General features: G+C 39.8%; 1 protein-coding gene across 2 annotated transcripts in view; it reads right to left on the reverse strand.

Annotated features, from left to right (window-relative positions):
• Nucleotides 1–7,939: 7,939 nt before the first annotated feature.
• Nucleotides 7,940–21,952, reverse strand: part of FRMD6 (FERM domain containing 6) — a 79,435-nt gene continuing 65,422 nt past the window's right edge. For both annotated transcript variants that reach the window (XM_082648091.1, XM_082648090.1), the window contains exons 10-14: nt 20,427–20,601; nt 15,576–15,911; nt 14,798–14,929; nt 12,876–12,967; nt 7,940–10,896 (exon numbers count right to left, since the gene is read on the reverse strand). In XM_082648091.1, coding sequence (XP_082504217.1) covers nt 10,612–10,896; nt 12,876–12,967; nt 14,798–14,929; nt 15,576–15,911; nt 20,427–20,601 — 1,020 coding nt within the window. In that variant the 3' untranslated portion in view covers nt 7,940–10,611. The remainder of the gene's footprint in view (nt 10,897–12,875; nt 12,968–14,797; nt 14,930–15,575; nt 15,912–20,426; nt 20,602–21,952) is intronic.

Raw genomic sequence — 21,952 nt, forward strand, 5'->3', positions numbered from 1 at the left:
TCCCTAAAAAATAAATAAATAAATAGCCCCTCCTTCGCTCCCTAAATGCTAATACTTTCAACTCTTGAGGTGGTTTTAGAAGAAAAATATTTACCTTCATATTTCTAAGTAACATTCTTATAATACATGTATGCTTCTTTTCCAATTTGGAATATTATCTGTCAACTTCCTATCATGGAAGATAGGAGAAAGCACTTTTACACACATTCACTCTGTCCCACCACCCCACCTAGAATCTCCCTCTCCTCCCAATAGTTATGTCACAATTTTGGTTAAATCAATATTATACAATGTTTACTTTATGCTTATGGAAGTGTTAAGTCAGTTGTAGAATATTATGATGATATATTTTTCTTCAATATTTTTTTCTCAGAGTTAATTTCCTCTGTTTGCTCAGTTATTCTATATGTGTATCAAATTTTCCCACATTCCTCACAGAACTATGAAGCCCCTCTCAATATCCTGTTCTACTTGGTCAAATACATTGAGTGAGCCGTCAGTTTTATTTTCCCTCTGGAGACGCCTCTCCTAGAACCCTCCATTTTCCTGTTTCTACATGGACTGGTTGCTCCCTGAGTCTGCTATATGGCTGACAACCTATGCCTTCCCTTTGCTTCTCTCCTGTGCTGGGTCCCATGTTTCCTGGATCTCACATCTATCTTCCTCTTAATTGACTCACTCCCCCATCCTGTGGGAGCACATCCTTTAGTAGCTTTCTGAGTATGAAGATAGGGGAGATAATCTTTAAAAGACTTTAATGTCTTTATTGTACTTTCATACTTGATTAATTTATTCTACAATTCTAGGTTGAAAAACATTTCCCTCAACTTTTAAAGTATTGTTCATTGTCTTCCAGTTTCCTGTGTTACTGTTGAAAACACTAATTCCATTCTGTGCCCTGATTCTTATATATGACTATTTTCTTTTTCTCTCTCTCTTGTTCTCTCCTTCCCCCTTTCTCCCTCCCTCCCTTCCTTCCTTCCATCCATCTTTCTTTCCATCCTTTTTCTTAAAAAATCTATAATGTGTGGGGGCAGAGGGTATATGGGAAATCTCGGTACCTTCCCCGTAATTTTTCTGTTAACCTAAAACTCCCCACTCCCCAAATAAAGTCTTAAAAAAAACTCAACCAGAGGTTAGGGAGGGAATATATGGATGCTTTTAGGATCTTTTCTTTATCCCTAGTTTTTAAAATGTTATGATGATATGTTCCTGGATTGGTCTTTATTACTTATTTTATGGGCATTCTTTGCATTTTTTCCAGTTTGGAAATGCATATCTTTCAGTTCTGAAAATTTTTCTTGTAAGATTTTCCCTTCATTTCATGTATGTACATAAGCTATCTATTGGTATGTATGCATGTATGTTAACATCTACCATTGCTGTTTTCGTTCTGTATTCTGAGAAATTTACTTTATCTTCCAACTTCCCCACTAGAACATTTATTTTGGCTATCATATTTTGAAGAGCTCTTGTAATTCTCTACATCTCTATCTATGTAGCAGTTTTCTCCAATTGTCTGAGTGCACTATTTTCTATCTCTCTGAGAATATTAACAATAGGTTGTTTTTTCCAAAGTATTGTTTTTACTCCCTGCGATATCTCTGTTTGTCTTTTCTAAGAAGAATATGGACTTAAAACAAACAAAAGAAGGTAAGTCCCCTTTCCTACCTTGCCTTTAATCACTCTCCTCTTCAGAGTTACCCATAGTTTAGTTTGTTAGATGTCCTTCAAGGTCATTTTTCATGCACTTACTTACGTTTAAACATACACATATAATTACATACCTTGTTTTTTTTGTGCTACACTAATGTGCTGCATTGTGCCTTTGTTTTCGTACTTAACAGCATATGCTGAAGATCTTTTAATGTCTGTACATCTAAACTACTTATTATTTTAACCTGCTGCATACTATGCCAAAATAAGACTGTGCCAGTATTTACTTGACATTTAGATCATATTACATGTTTCTCTTTTCAAATCAATACTCAAGACTTATTTTAAAATATGTTTTTATTTCTGTAGGATAAGCATCTAGAAATAAATGGCTGGGTTGTAAGTCAGTTTTATTCAAAATTGTCCTATAATGCTAGTTTATACTCCTGTAAAAAATTATGAAAGAATCTATTTCTTCACAGTTGTACAAACACTGGATATTATCAATTGTTTTATCTTTTGCCGATTTGGTTGGCCAATTTGCCAATAGGCCAAAAAAAAATTCTTAATGGTATATTAATGTTGGTTTACTTTGTTACTGGTGAAGTTGAACAGCTTTTCATGTATTTATTAGCTGTTTTTTAAAATTTCTCCTTCTGTGAATTGCCCAATAATATTTTCTCCCATATTTCTACTGTGTTGTTTGTATTTTTCTTATTGATTTATAGAAGCTCTCATATACTATAGATACCAATTATTTGTTTGTTTTAAAATTTGAAGATATTTTCTCCCTGTGTGTCTCCTACCTTTAGGTGACATCTACTTTTAGACAGTATACAGGAAAGTTTTAAAAATTTTTTGTACTCAAATTTATCAACTTTTTTTTTGTGACTTGTGACTATAGTGTTTACTTTAGGAAATGCTTCCCCCCACCCCAAGTTTATAAATACATTTTTCTTCACTGCCCTTTACTTTTATAGTTAAATTTTTAAATGTTTAGCTCTTTAATCAACTTATTTTTGTGAATGATACAAAGTTGATTCTAATTTTATTTTTCAAAAGAAACAAGCTAATTTTTCTTGCACTAACTGCTGAATAATCCACTCTTCCCCCTATGATTTGAAATGCCACCTATTTCATATACTATGTTCTTTTTTATATGTTGGTCCACTTCTGACCTCTTTGTCTATTACACTGTTCTAGATCAGGACTGGCAAACCACAGCCTGTGGGCTAAATGCAGCCTGCTGCCTGTTTTGTAAATAAAGTTTTACTGGAACTCAGCCATGCTCATTTGTTTACATACTGTCCGTGGCTGCTTTCACACTACAATGGCAGAGTTGAGAAGTTGCAACACAGGCCATATGGCCCACAAAGCCTAAAGTATTTATTTGGCTCTTTACAGAAAAAAGTTGCCAATCCTTGCATCAGCATTATCAATAACAGGACTTCTATAGTGTGTTTTGCAGCTAGAAAAGTAAATATGTTCTTGCTGGGTCTATTATTTCAAAAAATTCTTCACTATTCCTTGTAAATGTCTTTGGGTGAATTTTACATTTAATTGATTGTTGATATGGTTGGGTTTAAAAGTACCAGTTTTCTATTTGTTTTTTACTTGTCCTAGTACTTCTTTGTCCCTTTTTTCCTATTTGTCTGCCTTCTTTTGGGTTTAGTAATTTTTATTATTCTATTTTATCTTTCATGCTTTTATTTTGGTGGTTGCTTTAGAGTTTATAGGATATGCCTTTAGGCTATCATAATCCATCTTTAAATAATATTATACCACTTCAAATATAGTATAAGAAACTTACAACAGTATACTTTCATTCTTCTTTCCTGGTCTTTTCGCTATTGTGGTCATACAATTTACCTTTTACATGTTATAAACCCCATAACACATTGTTTTTAATTTTGCCTTAAATGGTCAATTATTTTTAAAATTTTCAATTAGCAATTATTTTCAATTATTTTTTTAGATCTAAAATATGAAAAAAAATTGTGTTTTATATTTAACCATATACTTACCATTTCTGGGGCTCTTCAGTGCCTGAAAGACTTCTGTTAACATTTCTTGTGCAGATCTGCTGGTGTTGAATTCTTTCAGCTTCTGTAAGCCTGAAAAAATTTTAATTTCATCTTCGTTTTTGAAAGAGACTTTTGCTGGGTACAGAATTCTAACTTGACAATACTTTTCTTTCAAAATTGAAAAAGGCTTACTTTTTACACTTTGTTAGGCAGGACCAGAACAACCTTTAGTCTTGGAAAATACCCTTCTGAGTACTTTACGAGATGCCCCATGTATCACAAGGTTTTTTCACTCTCACTGGTGGGAACACAAACTATTTCTGACCCTATGTAAGCTCCGGGGATGGTTTTGCCCCTTTCTCGTGGTTCTCTTCCCAGTCCTAGGTGCTTTCCTCAGATGTACATGCTGATTAAGTGCTCAGCTGAAAACTTGAGGGGAACCTTCTGCAGATCTCCAGAGAACGCTCCCTCCTTCTCCCCGCCCCCTGCTCTGTGCAGCTCTCTATTCTCTGGTACTCTGTCCCTTGAACTCTAGTTACCTTGGCAACCCCAAATTCTCCACTCTGCCTTCTCAGGGAGACCACTCTCCCCTCCTTTTGGCCTGGAAATGCTCTCCAGGCAGTAAGCTGGGGCAGTGATAAGGTTCATCTATTTCTCTCCTTTTGGGGCTTAACACTACTGCATTAGCTGTTGTTGAATGTATAAAAAACATTTTCATGCATATTTTTGGGTTTTTAGCTGTTTAAGGTGAGAGGGTAAAACTGGTTCTGATTACCCCCTCATGGTTAAAATGTTTCATTTGGGATTTTGATTGGAACTGATGGAAAAAATTGACACATATTGAGTCTTTCCTTTTAGGAACATGGTATATTTATTTAGGCCTTCTTTTAATGTCTCCAGTGGATTTTATGGTCTTCCACATTTATATTGATGTTGCATTTAAAGGTCCCAGTATAGGCTCCTTATATTCTCTCTTATAGCACCTTATTTATACCCTGTAGCAAATCAGGGATAGAATCTAAGACCCCGGGGCTTCTGCTTTGCCGGGAAGCTCTTACACCGATCCACTTCCTCCCATTCCTGTAGATCAGAAGGAGAGGGCCTCTGACTTGACCTTAGGTGTTGGCTTCATTCCAGCTGACTCTTTCATGATGGCAGACCAAGGTTGAGCAGCTCTGAACTAGGGCCTGGGGTGTGCATGTGAAAACACTAGAAGCACCCTTCATGGAACCCCATGGTAGAAACTGGCTTAGAGCCGCTTCATTTTGGCATGGTTTGCCTGAAGCTTTGTTTCCACGTTTACGTATAGCTGGGTATGAATGTACTCTGAGAAGAACCTGAAGACTGAACTATTGGTCTTCTGGGGGGCGCTATCATCTCCATGTGTTTGTGGGGTCACTCCACTTACCTTATTTATACACTGGGCCTCTTCTTTGATAGATAATTACTAATGCACAGAAAAAAAATCATCTCTAATAATCTCTCTGGGATAAACAGGCATTTGTGGGCTAGTTAGCGAAGTTTGGGATGTGTATTCTAAATATTAAACAACCAATTTGGGAGCAAACTTGCAACATAATTCCTTCCTAAGCTGGCAGAAATCTACCTCTTGCCATAATGACAGTAATAAATTGAAGAGACTTTAACTGACTACAGTTGACACCAGATGGGTAAACACCCATCCTAAGTAATGAGTTGGTTAATTATACCAGTGCCATGTTAATAGACCTTCGATTAATCTCTTGAGAGTATATGACTCCATCACCTACAATGGCTCGTAGCATCTAAGCAGGACTTTTCAGAGCTCAGGCTCCTCCAGTAAGACAAAATGTATGTCTTAAGAATCAAAGGGTTGGGTGGAATTTAGCTTACTATTTTCATTACACCTCTGTGTGGGGATCAACTTGTATAAAGCATCAGAGAAATGATGAGGCAAATCAAACAGCAACAGGGAGGAGATTTTAAAATATTTTACTGGTACTCACATAACCGCCACCCTCATACTTAGCCAGACTTGGTCATATTTATGTAACACCCAGGTCTCTAGTATGTGGGTGCATTCAGACTTTCTGAAACAGTGAGTTCAGTGCCTCACTCTCTGACAGTTATGTTAGCGAAAAGAAAACAATGCCACTCTCACAAAATGCAATGCACCTGGACACTCTGGAGACCCAACCCATCCCACGTGTGGATCACTCTAGTTCAGGAGCAGATTACTGGTTGGTCCATATTGCTTGGGCTCACCTAATGACTACTAGGTTATAACCCTGATGCACGTAAGCATCACTTGCAAAACTTTTACTGGCACCATGCCCACCGCAGACAAAATAGATCAGCAGCTCTGATCTGGGCCCCAGGCATTGTTCTCTATCATTCTAATGTGCAGCCAGGGTTGAGAACCACTGCTGGAGACTAGAGTAGTTGAAGCCATTGTGCCAATTTTCAAAGTATTCATGCAGAGTATATTTTAATTCATAATATAAAGCAGTAATGAACTCTTTAGTTCTTTCAAGATTATTGCCAAGTATGGCAAAATTCCCTATTTCTCCAGTTTCTAGCTTTGGAGGTGACCACGTTGTGTGTGTGTGTGTATGTCTGTGAGACAATCCTGCTATTCTGCTTCCTACGTAGCTTTTGCATCTTTTCCTTTGCCTCCCTGCTGCCACATCCTTAGTTCAAATCGTCGTCTCTCTAGTCTTGCTGCTCCCTCCCCACCCCTACCTGCACTGTTCCCATTATTTCTCTCAAACTCCAAACACATCTTTCTTCTTATAACCCTCTTCAATGGCTCCCTGCTGTCCAGACACTCAGTGTCTTCACCTGGGCATCCAAAGCCTCTCGTGAGTAGGCTGGGGGATCATTACTTGAACCAAAGGGTCCCTCGCAAGTCCTGAATGAGCACTGTTGTCCCCAGCTTCTAAGCCCCTGCCTGGACAGCTTGTACCTCACCCATCCTGCCAGAAGTCCCCATTCAAGGCTCTTCTGAATAAAAGCTTCTCTGATCTTGCCACCTCCCACTCCCAGCTCCTAGGTCTTCACTGCCTATGTCAAAGCAACATCTGATTACGCCTTGTGTCTGGCAGATAGTGGGTGCTCCAAAAAAAACAGTGAACAAATAAACTCCATTTATCACAGTATCAAAATTGTAAGTTTGTCTTTCCTACTAGATACTGAGCTTTCTCTGAGAACACTGGGTAACGTGGTATATGTAGTAGAAAAAGCAAAGTCTTTGGAGACGAATTTATGTTGAAAACTCTGCTCTATCACTTACTAGTGACAGGATCTTGGGCAAATTGAACTGCTTCCTCAGCTGCAAAATGAGGGTGATGACACCTTGAAGGGCTGTGAGGATTAGCCGTGACTTGTATGGTACCAGACACATAGTAGGTGCCCATATATTTCCTCCCCTTGCCTCCAACTGACATAACTTACCAGATACTCTGCAAAATTCATGGACAACACCTTGCTAGAAAGCTTCTGCTTTGTACCTTATGCTTCCAAATGACCAAATGACTCAATTCTATGAAAGTTAAATGTTTGTTAGAAGACTTGAGAACCCTCTTCTCTCCCACCCTAGTCATCAGGGGCATATTATACCCATTACCTTATTTAATCCCCAACAGTCCTTTGAATTATTCCTGTTTTACACCTGAGAAAGCTCGAGCAAAGACAAGACAATGGATTCTCCTTTAGGAGCAGGGCTCTATACTTTATGTCATGTTGCTCTCACATTTGGTCTTGTGAATGCATGCTTTTAAGTGCAATCACTCATTATTCTGAAATTAGAACCAATATTCCAATAATGTCTGTTGAATGGGTAAAAGTTAAAGTAACTATTTTATTATTATTAAAATATTATTATATTTTAAGGAGAGTCCTTTCAGCCCCACACTTTGGGACTGAATAGTGGCTGACTGCCACACCCTCTCAGACGGAGCCTCTTGGAGCCTTGGTTCCTTCATCCCTAACTTGAGAAGAAGAATAGTACCTGCCTTATAGGAATACAAGGATTCAATGAGTTAACACATGAGCTTCTAACACACGTGGAGCGGGATGTGGCACATGGCAGGGCTCAGCATCGGCTATTAGCATCATCTCCACAAGGGCCATTTTGCTCAGAATTCTACCAGGTTGTCCATTAATGTGCTCTATTATAGGAAAGAAGAACAAAAAGAGAACACTCACTCTTGCATAACTGAGAACTCAATTTAAAAAAGGCACTTTAAAGACAAATAAAAAGTAACTTTATTGACTGCTAATCTTACCATGAAATTCCTATAAGAATAATTACAAAATAATGCAGTTTTTTTTTTCACACACTTTTGGTATCACCTTGATATGATGATCCTTTCACAGAAAGGATTATTTACAGTTTATGTAGATATAAAGTTCATTGTTGCAAATACAAATGTAGATGTATAGGGGCAATATATACCAAATTGGTATACTGACTAGCAATGGATATTAACAAATGCAGAATAAATAACAGCTTTATACTTCTCCTTTTTTATTTTTAAAACAATTTCCAAATACAAAAATGTAGATATTCAAAATGGATTTTCACATACATATATATAATTCTGCTGCAAACAGTGGATCAAAAAGCAAAAATGTCCTTAGCATGTTTCATTTTTGAAAACCCACAAGACTATTCATAAATGCAATTAGAAAGAGGGTGTGCAAAACCACCAACGATGCTGGAAAAACCCTAAAGACCTGATTCTGTTTGAAGTAAAGTATAAAGCACTATGTACTTAATTAAATATATTTTTTCTTAATGTTTACACAAGAAACACTAGGAGCTAAGGAAATGTACCACATTATGAGCTGGGCTCTTTAGAGTCAAACTTCATCAGGATTTGTCTCTTAAGCATCTGTAAGAAATGGTGGATTATTTAATGACATAAGTAAAATAGTCATTAGATGATCCTTTCATACTTTCATCTTTTTATACAAAGACTGAGATACTTTTATACATTCTGATACCTGAAACTTTGGTTCTTTCAAACATTTCATAAAAGCAAAATCATTTCATGACTATAGAGTGTCATAGAGTTTTTTTCCTTTTAAAGTGTCAAGTTAAGCCAATTTGACCAGGCTTGTGTGTAGACACTGCCCTGTCACGTCCACGGCGGGGGCACGCTAGGGACAGTACAGGTGGAGTTTGTTCTCGTTCTCCATGTGTTTATAATACTGACTCCCATCCATGGGGAACACTGCAGGTGCTGCCGTACCCTAAGTCTATTTCTTTGTTACCTGAAAACTTAATTTTGTATAAAAATATGACTGTTTCTTTAGAAAATAATATAGTTTTTTTAATAAAACCTGGTAGATAGAAAAAATGGTATATCAAAATATGGTAAACAAATGTTGTAAAATATGAAATCATTAAAAACATCTCATAGAAAGACATTGTGCTAAAGTACTTTCCTGAAGTGTGAGCAACACTGTTACTGTACATCTAAAGGTTAGTAAGTTCAATCTCCTGACTTGGTTTCATTATATATCCTAACAGCAGTGGATATATCCTAACAGCAGTGGACAGCAGTAACTGTCTTAAAAATGGTTCTTTCTCAAACACTAACATTTTCTGTATACTTCAAAATTAATGAAAAAGATATCCTCTGGATCGGTGGTTTTCAATCCTGTTACATACTAGCTCCATCTGGAAACTTTAAAAGAAAAGGCAATTCCACCTGGGTCTCACCGCAAGAGACTGATTTAATTCATCTAAGGTGGGACCCAGACATTGTTATTTTTTTAAAGCTCCCCAGATAATTCTATGATGCAACCAGGGTTGAGAACTATGGCAAAAGACACATGAGAAAACAGTCGTTCTTAACTCTGTATCTATCAACTGATTGTCTGTAGGCATCATTCATTTGATGACATATCCTCTTTACCAAACAAGAAAGACCATGTATATGAGATAGTCATGGGAGCCAAAATGAAAAGTTAGTAAGCTTTAAATACATATAAACACACACAGTCTCATATATTTACATATGTATAACATGTACGTATAGTTAGGGTATTTTGGTTAAGCAGAAACCAGCATGACCATACTTTGCTCTTGATTTAAAAAAAAAAAAATCCACCAAGTACAGACATATTTTAAGACATTTCCATAGTTTTAACAGAAACTGGTTTTGGAAACTCCACAAAATTCATTATGGCATGAACACAACTGATCCGTTACTTGGACAAGGGGCTCAGCTGAGTCCTAGAGCTTTCTGGAAGAGCAGGAGGATGACGTGGCACTGACCAGGTGTGAAGGAGTCACAAGGCATCACGGCATGCATGGTCTTTTGGTTATTGCTTGACTCACATCTTCTTGGCCCTCGGCTGCCCTTCTGGTGGAGGCATCTTTGGCGTGCTGGATTTTGACTGCTTCGTTCGTGTTCACTTTGGTACAGCCCCAGTGGGGTGGCAATGGCTCTGAGTAGGTGACGGTCTCTCTACTAAAAAATGAGAGCCTCTTCTCTCTCTCTTCCCTCCAACCACCAGCATTTCATGACGGAGTGGTAAAAAAATGTACAAGCAAACAAAGGAACCCAACAACATCTTTCACATGATAAAAAAAAAAAAAAGTGTTGTTACATGTAACTGAACTGGGAAACAAAACAATGAACAAACACACCACAGTTGGATATTCTGAAGGCTTGGTAACCAGTAAAGCACATTTCCTTCCAAAGGATCAGTGAACTTCTGGGCACTTGTCTTGTGTACATTCTCTGCAGTCCTTTTACTTCTGTGTAATACTTAAAGTGCAACTGTCCCTCAGCTTTTATTTCTGTCGCAAATATTATAAAGAAAGAGCTATGTCTGGGGTGAAGAAAATATGGCACAGTAATAGGTAAAGAAAGAACCCATGGCTTTCACAGCCTCTATCGAACAGCAGGCTGTCTGTACAGCTGCACATAGACGTCCTTTATACAACAAACTCTGGAACTTCATCATGGGTGAGATCCAGAGAAAAGTATTTGCTGGTTCTTTTGACTGGAAAAGCATCTTGGATGTTGACACACTGCTGAGCCAAGCAGCTGCTGCAATAGAGGCCTTCCTCATCTAGTTCATGGCCACACCCAAAGGTATAACTCTGAGCAGTGTCCTGACACAGCCCCGCAATGCGCAAAAAGTCTTTCTGATACAGTCTGATGTCATCGAGGCTCAAGCTATGTCGATCGGTGGAAGTCTTTGGCTTTCGACATATAGTCTACAAGACAAGAGAAGGTTGAAACAACTTTAAGAGCATAGACTAAAGCGAAAGTTTAGCACTATTTGCCTTGTACAGACAGAAGCTGCAAAATCATAAAAGGTTAAGGAATCCTTATATGTTAGGAAGTGGTTTCCAGTCTGTGGTTTGTGGGCCCTGAGGCCCTGTGGAGCAAAACGTCACTACCATCACCACCAAATAATAGCAGCTAGCATTTACTGAGCCCTTATTGTGTGCTAGACCCTAGAATTCGTTTAATCTTCCCATCAGTCTGTGAGCCAGGTGCTATTATTCTCCCCCCTCTACAGATGAATAACCCAAGGCACAGGGAAGTCAGTGCAATGTGAATCCAACTGTCTCTAGCATCTCAGAAATCAAGCAGTTATCTTAAAATCAGGTTGCAGAGGTAAAGATACTGTTTCTCGGTTTTTCCATGAGGATATGGCAATTCAGCACGGCAACACTCTCATGCTGAGGTCTGTTATTCTTTTAATAAGAAATGGGAAAACAAACCAATTATTACTCAAGAAACACAGTTTAAAAAACTATTTTTTCAAAAGCCACAATTCTTGGGTAGAAAAATAACACGAAGTGCTCTTGGTATAGCAAGTTGGGAGACGGCCTCAGGATAAAGAGGTGGGCTCCCGAACACTGCAAGAGGTCACACTCTGACAAATGCTCCACACAGCAGGTAGCAGACTTTTAGAACTCATTATCCCAAGAGGTGGTTCCAGCTGAAAATATAAGTAGGTTAAAAAATGGTTCCAATAATTACATGAATGGAAGATCCTTAATGGTTACTTAATGAAAAGAGGCATTATAGTTCTAATCTACTTTTGCGGCTGAAACCACAAAGGCCAGCCTTGTTAGAATAAGATATCATTTTTGCTGGAGGAAAAAGTAACAGGAAGAAAGAACAGAGCCTGAGCTCAACAACATTTTCTTGGAAGGGTCAGGTCCGAGAGCCTCCTGAAGATGACGATCCTTGTACTGACGTCTTCTGAGGCTCCACCGAAATTTCACATAGAATTCATCAGGTCATCGCCACAAAGCATCAAGGCAGGCACACGAATGCTCTTCCTATCTGGTAGATGTGGAAGCTGATCCTTCGCTGTGCCCCACAAACGTTCATGTACAGTAAGAGCTAACGCTGACTGGCAGGGCTGGGGTGCAAACCCAGTTAGTTTGACCCTATAGCTTGTAGTCCTAATCATCATGCTACATGTGCTGCAATAAATATCACTCATTGGAGTTTCCAGAAGAATATTTAATAAAATGTCACGTTCACATTATGGTTACTTAAATGGAAAAGGAAACAAGGACAAATGAGAAAAAAGGGAAGAAAGAGAGAAAAATATAGGAGGCAAAGATTGCCAGAATGCAAGAGAAAGAAAGAAAAGAGGAACACACGTAGAAGGAAAAAAACAAAAGAGACAGAGCATCCAAGTGCTTCCCTGGAGACAGAGGTGAATATCAGCAGTAGATTATATCTAAATGCTGCAATGGTGTATTTTAATTTATCTATATCTTCTGATAGTTTAATAGTTTAACCAGTGATCATGGGTTATCAAATGCTCTAGCTTAGCATAGTTTGATTCAATCTGAATGGAATAATTAGAGTGTGGAAACATTTCTACTGCAACACACCTGACGAGAAAATTACTCTCCCAGTTGTTGAGATCAACACACACACACATACACACACCAGAATTAACCTGAAGCCTGTAGAGGCTTCCCACCCACATAAAGTATGAAACAAAGTACATAGTTCATCCAAATAAAAACCCAACTCAAAGATAAACAGAACTAGAAAATAAATGGACATAAATTCAGACTAAAACTAGAATGCATGTATCTACTAGGAATCATTTCATTAAGGTTTTAAATTTCTGCTCATTTATGTAATTATAAATGTAAGTTCCTATTTAAAATTTTCTATACCTTCAGCTGCTGATTTAAAATTTCAATCCCTTCCATACCTGTGGGAGAGAATCAGTACTCTGGCCTCGAAGTTTGACCACCGTCTCTGAGGAGCTGGAGGTGGAAGAACCAATTTCTTTCACAATCAACCCTAAAGTGAAACGCAGAGGAAAACGAGTGAAGACTTCAAATTATTCATCCCTCTTGCCACTCATCTGACATATACTGCTACCAAGAAGGAAAGGGCAACTATTAACCACTGCCCACACATCTCACTGTGGCCCTTTGGTGGCAGATGACCGGGGGGGGGATCACATTCTCTCCTTGTGCTGCAGTGAATAGGAGGAGTGGGATACATGTGGGGTTAGAGCACAGGACGGAGGTTAGAAACTGCATTTCCTAAAATAAACTTTTAATTAAGCTATTTATGATGCAGTTAGGAATGAACACAAAGGCTGAAGGTGCAAAGCAATCTCTTTACTGTATCTCCTAAAGCTCCCCCCACTCTCCACACAACACTGACTTTGAATTTAACCTGGACACAGCCTCTAGGTCTGGCTCTACTTAGACAAGCAGTGGGTAAGTGCAGGGCTCGGGCCTCCTCTGGAGTCACACAGATCTGGGTGGGAACTGGGTTCAGGTAAGTTAAGGAGCTGTGTGTCCTGGCCAGTGTCTGTGTGTCCTTGTGTCTGTCTGCACCTCTTATAAATGGCGCTGAGCCTAGCACCCATCTGACTAAAGAGCAAACGCCCACAAAGGGCTAGGTCCAGGACCAGCATATGGAACACACTGTGTTCCGGAGGCTCCTCTTGGCCAGCGGGAACACCGTGGCACAGGCCTCCTGCAGCAGATGCCACCGGTGAGACACCAAAATGGGAGGCCACGGTGAGAAGTCAGTTCTGGGGCTCTGAGGTCAACAGAGCTCCTCATCACCCCAGTGCTCGGGGAACCTGATAATTCAGAAACAGAAATCCAGGGGCTGACACTTCCCTAAGTGACTGTGGCATGGGAAAAAAGCACCCAGGAAAAATGTTTCAGAAGGTAAAATTGTCAATGCGAACTGGAGATGTAAGTAAAAACCACTCATATTTTTCTTGCAAACAGATGGAGCAAGTGAATAGGTCAGGCCCCAGAGCCCTAAGGCTAAATGGCTTAAGTACATTTCTACCTGATAAAAAAAGAACCTTGAGTAAGTAATGTGATTGTTATTCAGCCACTGCTAGTAACCTACAGAAATGACTTTTTGTATTCTATCTCTTTAGAAGGGTCTCATAATAATTCAGTGTCTAGAATGTATTGTTTGATGATTAGTTCAATTAAAAAATGATATATGTACATTCTTGGTTTACATGTAGACAGTTTAAATTATTCTCAGATGACACTCATGTTTTGGGGGTTGGTACAAAGTGCTTGAGTAGAAGATCGTTCTCTAGAAAGCTCCTTATCTTCTAAAAAGCCTTAAACTTTTGAGTCAATCTTCATAGGAAGAAGATGTGGACTAGTGCACTGGTTGGCACTGGGTATGGTTCCTTTTGAATTTCCTTGTAAATGTGCCCTTTTCTGCCTATAAATAATTTGCTCCAAAACCCAGAACCAGCACTAGAAAACTCAGTATCAAGCCTGGTGCTCAGAACACTGAACAGACTCCTGCCAAACTTCCACAAGAATGAAGGACAGAGCAGTACACTACGTCACTGCTCAATCTTAGCTCCATGTTTTTAAAACAATGGGCTCAAATTGTAGAGATTTTGGCAAACTGGGATGATGCAAAGAAGAAAATAAAAACATCCATAACCCCATCATCCAGAGAAAAGGCTATTAATATTTTATGTATATTTTGTCACATACATGTAAACATTTTTATAATTTGAGATCGTACTATCTAAACAATTTGTACTGTTTTTCTTACCTAGGTTTCTTACATTATTAAGTATCCTCTGAACCCACTAGCTAAGGAGAGGACCTTCCCGAGGGAGCTCACCAGAGTGTCCATTCAGCTTCCGAGACAGGAGCATGTCCTCTGTGATGTAGATGCACATGTCTGGGCTGACTTCCAGGGACTCTTCATTCATCCTCTCCAGGTCCCTGGGGTCGTCAACCAACATCTCTATTTCTGACAAAGAAAGAAAAGACATTTAGTGACCTAAGGGGAAATGGCCACTGAAATTCATAGCCACACCTTGAGGGAGGTTATTTAATTATTCATATTTAAAAATAAATCTGCTAATGAGACTCCACAACAGGAAACTCTAGCGACAACTCTCAACTAGATGCTGCTTCTCTTCTCCACAGGACTGCTGTGTTACCTACAAGTCTGCTAATGCCATGATTTGACTGTCAACAAGGACAGAATGAGTAGTGCATGAAGCTCCCCATCACCCACGGCTGCCTTCTCTCAGAGCATTTAGCAACTTGATTTGATATCCACGTGAATTCTATAGTAAGCACACGTATGTTCTGCAGTTTCCCTTAATGGAATCAGTGTATCTTTTCCCCAAACCTGAATGCTACAGCAATTATTTGAAACAGAAAAATAAAAAAGATGCACACAAGTACTAAGTTTGGCTGATACAGGCTATAGGTCTGATCGTATCTTATGCCTTAACACAGGTTTAAGCAGCCAAATGCTGTTTCTTTCTTCTCTATTACTACATCAATTCTACAGAAACAATAATGCGAAAAAACTGGAAGAGAAAAAGCAGAGCATCCCAGACGACAGGTCAGCACTGTTAGCTCGGAGGGCCTGGGGGGCAGGTTACCATCGTCCTGCAAATCCTCCTCCAGCCGGTCCTTGCCGCCACTCTCCACCCCGGAGGTGTGGGAGCTGCCGTGGCTGGTCATGGAGCTGCAGGTTTTCAGCTTGCGGTGGATGGCGCTGCCGGGGTAGGCATCTTCGGGGCCCGCGTCCCGGACCTTGGTGTCAGCCTCGATGCCCGAGGTGTGAGAGCTGCTGTGGCTGGCGGTGGAGTGACGGGACAGGCGCTTATGCTTCATGCTGCCCGCGCTGCTCCCGCTGGCCCGGGACCGCTTCTCCAGCTGGTCCATGTCGAGGTCCAGGTTGTCGCTGATGTAAGATTCCCGGTACTGCTTCTTCTCTGTGTGGTGAGGAAGACAGCTCGTCATTATATTCAACCAAGGCAGAAGGAACAGCTGATTAGCGGGGGTCAAGCCAAGAACAAGTACAATTTCACATTCAGAAGTGAGTGAGTGGAAAGTGCTCATAATTCTGATAGGAGCTCAATTTAAGAAGACTGCAAAATGAACAAAAACCAGTACCATAGATATGAGGCGAGTATTTAACTACTCAAAGAGTTTTAAAGCTTCAAACACCATAGAAGAATGCTACTCAAAGTGTAAGATGGCAGATCACTTCTTGTCTGCAAACTGTTATTGGTCCACAGTGGAATAAGTTCAGGAATTGAGAATAAACATTTAGAAACTTTTAGAGTGATCTGACATTGCCAGGACATCCACGAATGTGATTTTGAGCTTTGCAAAAGTATCGGTCCACAGTGGATTGGAAGTTTTTAAAAATCTGGTCCTTCCCCACAGATAATTTCAAAAGAACTGCTACAGAAACAGTTCAATAAATCTACTTATGCTAATTGCCTTTCATTTGATTTGTTCATCTGTTCAATTTGGGCCATTGTTAGCTTAGCTCTAGCTGTTGAAGACAATTTAAAATAAAATTATTCTTCTGAGAATTCCTTTCAAAAAACTCTAGAATTTAGATTTTCATGGATGAAGATTGCTTTTCTCCATTTAGGCTGAATCAGTGAGGTTTTACCATCTATTAAGAACACAGAGTAATCACTACTGGTTTGATAATTTATACTCATGTAGCCTCTGATTGATAAAACTGTTCTTTGATTTAACATGTCAGTACACCTCTTTAACGTAGCAAAGACACAATATTGGAAAGTCCCTTTTATCGAATGCTAAACTAACCATTACATAAAGGCACAAAGTTATAACTGAGCTACAGGTGTACAACTGATAGAAACTGTGCTTCAAGTCAGAAATTTAAAACCAAGAAATAGTTAAACTGCCTTGTATCTTTAATACTGATGAGAAATAACACATTAGAACAATGTTAAAAATGGAGAGTGCATTTGGGGAATGTTAAATTGATATTATTTCAGAAACTGCTGACTACTAGACTAATTGGGTTCTCAAGGGCCTGTTAATGGATTTAATTGTATTGTGTCTTGGTTAAGTAAAAATACTTGCACTCTTGATGTTTGAATCCAGCTCTGAAGTATAATCACCACAGGCTTCCCCAGAGAGGGAATGAACATCAGCAGGAAGAGAAAATATGCATTCCAGGATGCAAAATGGAAAAAATGCTTGGAGAAGGCTGTGTGTACATTTCTGGGCTTCAGCCCTTTCATGTCAATTCTAAGGAATCGAGCTGAAACACACAAAGGTGAGTGTGTGTAGCCACACAGAGGCAGACTGGAACCAGACATCAGAGCCTAACACACACCATCACTGCAACAAAAGTACATCCATCTACAGCCCATTTTTTAGGGTTAGACTGGGTTCTAATGATTTCCTATTTTCTGAAGGCAACAGGAGTTAAGATGAAGATGAAGAACTAAAGGGGTTTGCAAAATTCTCATACTTTCTATTCACTGTAGTTTCAATACAATAGCCATGTTGCCCTTGGAAGGGTGGAAAGTGAAGAGAAAAAGTAAAAATAAAAAGTCCTATATGGTGTTCGAGTTCTAAGACAATTGAGAATTGTGGATCTAATAATTTAAAAGCTTTTCTGTCTCTTTACAAATAGCCCTTTTACTCCCAAATTTCTTGTAGATTTGGAATCAACTACAGTTATTCTATACTCATAAGCATAGTCACTAGAAGACAAGCACTTTGCCAACTTGTTTTCTATCTAATAGGAGCCTAGCATGAATTACTTCCTGTCAATGTGTCAGCGCAGCCTTGGTGTTCCATGTGCTGGCTTCTATTCCTGTCATTGTGCTTTATCTCTTAGACCCTCTGCAAACATTTAAGAAGCTTCATACCAATCGGTTACAAAATGAGGGAAACGCTGAAATAATTCTGAAATTTATTCTAAGAGATGCAAAATGCAACCTCTCACCCCCTAGTAATCACTGGTGTCAACAGGAGAAATCATCAATGTGTCAGTGTTCTATTTATTCCCTCTACTGTAAAAGCCCACAGACCACCAAGTTTTTCATATGTTATTTTGTAATATAATGCAGTCAATGTGCCCTCTTGACACAGACCTAAGAATAAGCCCTAGCTATTGAATAAAGTTGAGGTGAAAAAAATTTTTAAAGACAGAAAGCATTTTTTATCCATCTGTTCTAAATACCATAAGATTCTTGTGATCATTTTTACTATAAAATGAGAAAATAGTGTTTCAGACAAGGTGACTCTAGATGAAATTTAATTAAGAAAAATATAGATTCTTTTCATGCTGTGATTTTTGGCTAATGTTAATAGCTTTTTTTGTTTAAAATGATGGAGTCCTTAAGTGTGGGTGAGATAAATGGATTCAGGCCAAGGTAAGTCCAAAGAAACTGTTTCAGGTTTTCTTCAGATCTGGAGGGATTTCTAAGCAGAGAAAACTAAAGATGTAAAGGAAAAAAAGCCATCCCCGCAAAATCTATCTATATGTATCCACGTAAAAGATCCAATCTGCACCTTTATCATGCCCTCACTGCCCCTACTCACATAAGCTCCCAAATGCACTTGGTGCTATGCTTGATAACAGACAAAGCCCTCCCCTCTTAACTTGACATTCTATGTAATTTTGCTTTAGAATCTGTAGGCGACGTCCGTTAATTCTTTCAAGCTCTAAGGGGCTCCCGTTAAGGTCACCTAAACAAGAATTTACTAAAATGCTGCTGGCAGAGAGCTGCAGGAATAAGTGAATTTCACAAGGTGCCAAGTTGGCCATTTAGGAATGAAGCCAACTTGGCAAAATGATGGGCCCTGAACCTAAGTTACCTATTCTCACAAGCTTCCTTGGCGCTTCTGTCCTGTTTAAATTCCTAATCTTCATATCAGCGTCAGAGAGATATATGCATTTATTATACTGATGAGTCATCATGGGAAAGAACTGGCAGTCTAGCAGCAGGGGAAGCCAATACACTTGACAGTGAGACCAATTCTCTCTGAAGACAGATGCAGTTTGGTGGCAGACAGTGGAAAATGATTCACATTCCAACTGCTACTTAAATTACAATGGCTTCTCCAAACTGGGTCTCATTTAAATTGACAGACAGCTTTTGAGAGAAATCAATCAGATGCAAACCTCTATAAGGTTTTTGTTTGTTAAGAGAGAAAATGGTACAGATGAACCTGTCTGCAAGGCACAAATAGAGACACAGATGTAGAGAAACACATGGACCCCAAGGGGGGGAAAAGGGGGGTGGGATGAACTGGGAGATTAGGATTGACATATATACAGGAATATGTATAAAGCAGATAACTAATGAGAACCTGCTGTATAGCACAGGGAACTCTACTCAATGCTCTGTGGTGACCTAAACGGGAAATCCAAAAGAGGGGATATGTGTATACACATAGCTGATTCACTTCGCTGTACAGCAGAAACTAACACAACATTGTTAAGCAACTATACCCCAATTAGGAAAAAAAAGAGGACAGGGACTTGTCTCACTTCTTTAAGAAAAGTGAGGTCTGAGAGGACGAAATCTGTTTCCGATATGGACCTAAAATATGAATCTGCATCCTAATATTCATGCAAATACCCCAAATAGAATCCAATCGAATTACCAAGAATTACTACAAAATGAGTTTGCAAAAAAGTCGAAGACATTAAAAAACCAAATATGCAAAGTAGCATTTTTGGGGATTAGAAGCTGGAGTGTGCCGAACACGGTAACCACAGGAGATAAAGAGTTAACCATTAGGTTAATACTGTGAAGTTGAAGTCTGCTGCTAGAAGCCCCCATCCCCGTCTTCCTCTCTTCACCATGACTTGACCCCACTTTCAGGGCCTGGAACTCTGAAGCCCCAAAGGCACTGCTCTATTCTGTGTCTCAGCAAAGCTCCCACAGGACTGGCTGACAAGATCCTCAATTGTAAACTTCTCTCTCCTTTGTTTGTCTTTCTTGCTCAGCCAGACACGGGGCCTCCTAGCAGTCAACAAGAGGCTGGAGACATTCTGTGACCCACCTTTATTGTCACTCTAACCTAAGGAATAATCACACTGGAAGGAATTCCAGATAGCCTGTGGATAACAGCACCAAGGTGGATCAGTGTATAAACAAAGCTCTGAGATGCAGATAAAAGCTGATATGCACAGAAACCCTGGCCTGCACCTTCATGTGGTGGCTTTCTGCAAGAATTCTCAAGCCAAGTGTGGGGAAACCTTACAGAGACTGTTCTCGAAGGTAGCTAAATGGCAGGGATAATCTCGGATATGCTGACTAGCACTGTGGGCCTTCTGGGACAGTGCTGAGATGAAACAGGAATGCTGCTGGGGATCTGGAGACGCCGGTCCCCAGGTCCCACTCTTCACAAGACTAAAGCCCCAGTTCTTGGCAGCTGTAGGGTACGGGGCCCTGGGTGGCAAAAGCACCATCTGCTTCCCGCCCGAGACCCTGCAGGACCTTCGTTTTCCTCCAGCTTCCGGATGTGGCGCAGGACAGGCTGCAGGTTCATGTAGAGGCGGTGGCTGTTACTCAGGAGCTGCAGAAGGTGTCTGGAGCGCATGGGGCACCCTGTGTAGTAGATGAGCTTCCTGGCTGAGGGCAAGCCATCTGGCAAAATCTCAAACTTCTTCCCCTGTGGGGGGAAGGCATGAATCAGATCAGGAAGAAAAGTATCCGATGTGCCAAGCTCCCCTTCATTTTCTAGTCAGTAAGGAAAACTACAGACTCAGAAATAAATGTATAAAGCTCCATCCAAAATTCCCGGAGGATAAATGACTGTTTTCCCTTTCAAAAACGTCACAGGACAGAGGATTACCAAAAATTCAGGGAAGTGCCTAGCCAGGGTCTTCTGGTTCCATCTTTGGTTTCTCTGGCTGGCCAGGCCATTTACATAATGGAGAAGAGAAGGGCCCATCACAAAAGCATCCTTAAATGTAATCCCAACACCCTAACTCAGTAAACAAGACAACAAATTCTCGAAGTGTAATGCATTCAAGTATCTGTTGAACACTTACAATGTACCAAACACTTTGCTAGGCCCTGAGAAAATAACAGCGCAGAGGACAAAGTCCCTACCCCTATGTCACTACATTCTGGTGGGAGAGATGGTAAATAAACACATAAAATAATTGCAGCTTATGATAAATTCTGGTAAGGAAATAAAGGAGTTATGATAGTGAACAATAAAGGATATCTATTTAGGGTTTAGAAAAAATGAAAAACTCTCTAGTTGGATAAAAGAGGGAGCTGGAAGCCGGAAGGACAGTTAGAGGGATGAGACAGGAAGGAGAAATAAGAGATGGAAGTAGCGTAAGTATCTTTCTGTCAGTAGAGGAATCTCATTCACTAGGTTTGGGATCATTCACATAAAGTTCTAAGTTGAGGGCAAGGGTTTGGAAAAGTTCCTTACAGTTATGGAATGTTACTAACTCCTTTAACTTTCCTGACAATGAATAGGGCAGCAGGACTACAGAAAGGAATATTCCAGGCACAGTGATTCTCAGCTGGAGAGGAGAGATAAAACAAAGAGGGAGGCATATTCTAACTACACACTTAAAGTCAGTGCAAAGCAATATGGGTTTGTGTAACTCAGACATGGATGGAATTTACCTCTCGACTTCCCATTTTAAAAGGAACCAACATTGGATGTCAATGCTAGAATGCTTATAACTTACACTTAATGAGCACTAAGCATGTATTAACTCACTTAATCCTCACAAGTCTATGGGGTGGGGGGCGGGGACAGTCAATTATCCCCATTTTGGAATGAAGAAACCAAGGCACAGAGGTGTTAAGTGATTTGCCCAGGGTCACACAACCAGGCAGGGCTGGGCTGGCTGCAAGAAGAATCATCTGGGAAGTTTGCCAAAATAGATTCCTGGTCTCCACCCCAGACCAACTGAATCAAAAATCTCTTAGGTGAGGATGATGAGGCCCAGAAATCTAAATAAGCTCCTCAGATGCGAGTGATGCACAACTAGATT

The sequence above is a fragment of the Grampus griseus genome (genome assembly GCF_964374135.1).
Source record: "Grampus griseus genome assembly, chromosome: 2".
Classification (NCBI taxonomy): Eukaryota; Metazoa; Chordata; class Mammalia; order Artiodactyla; family Delphinidae; genus Grampus; species Grampus griseus.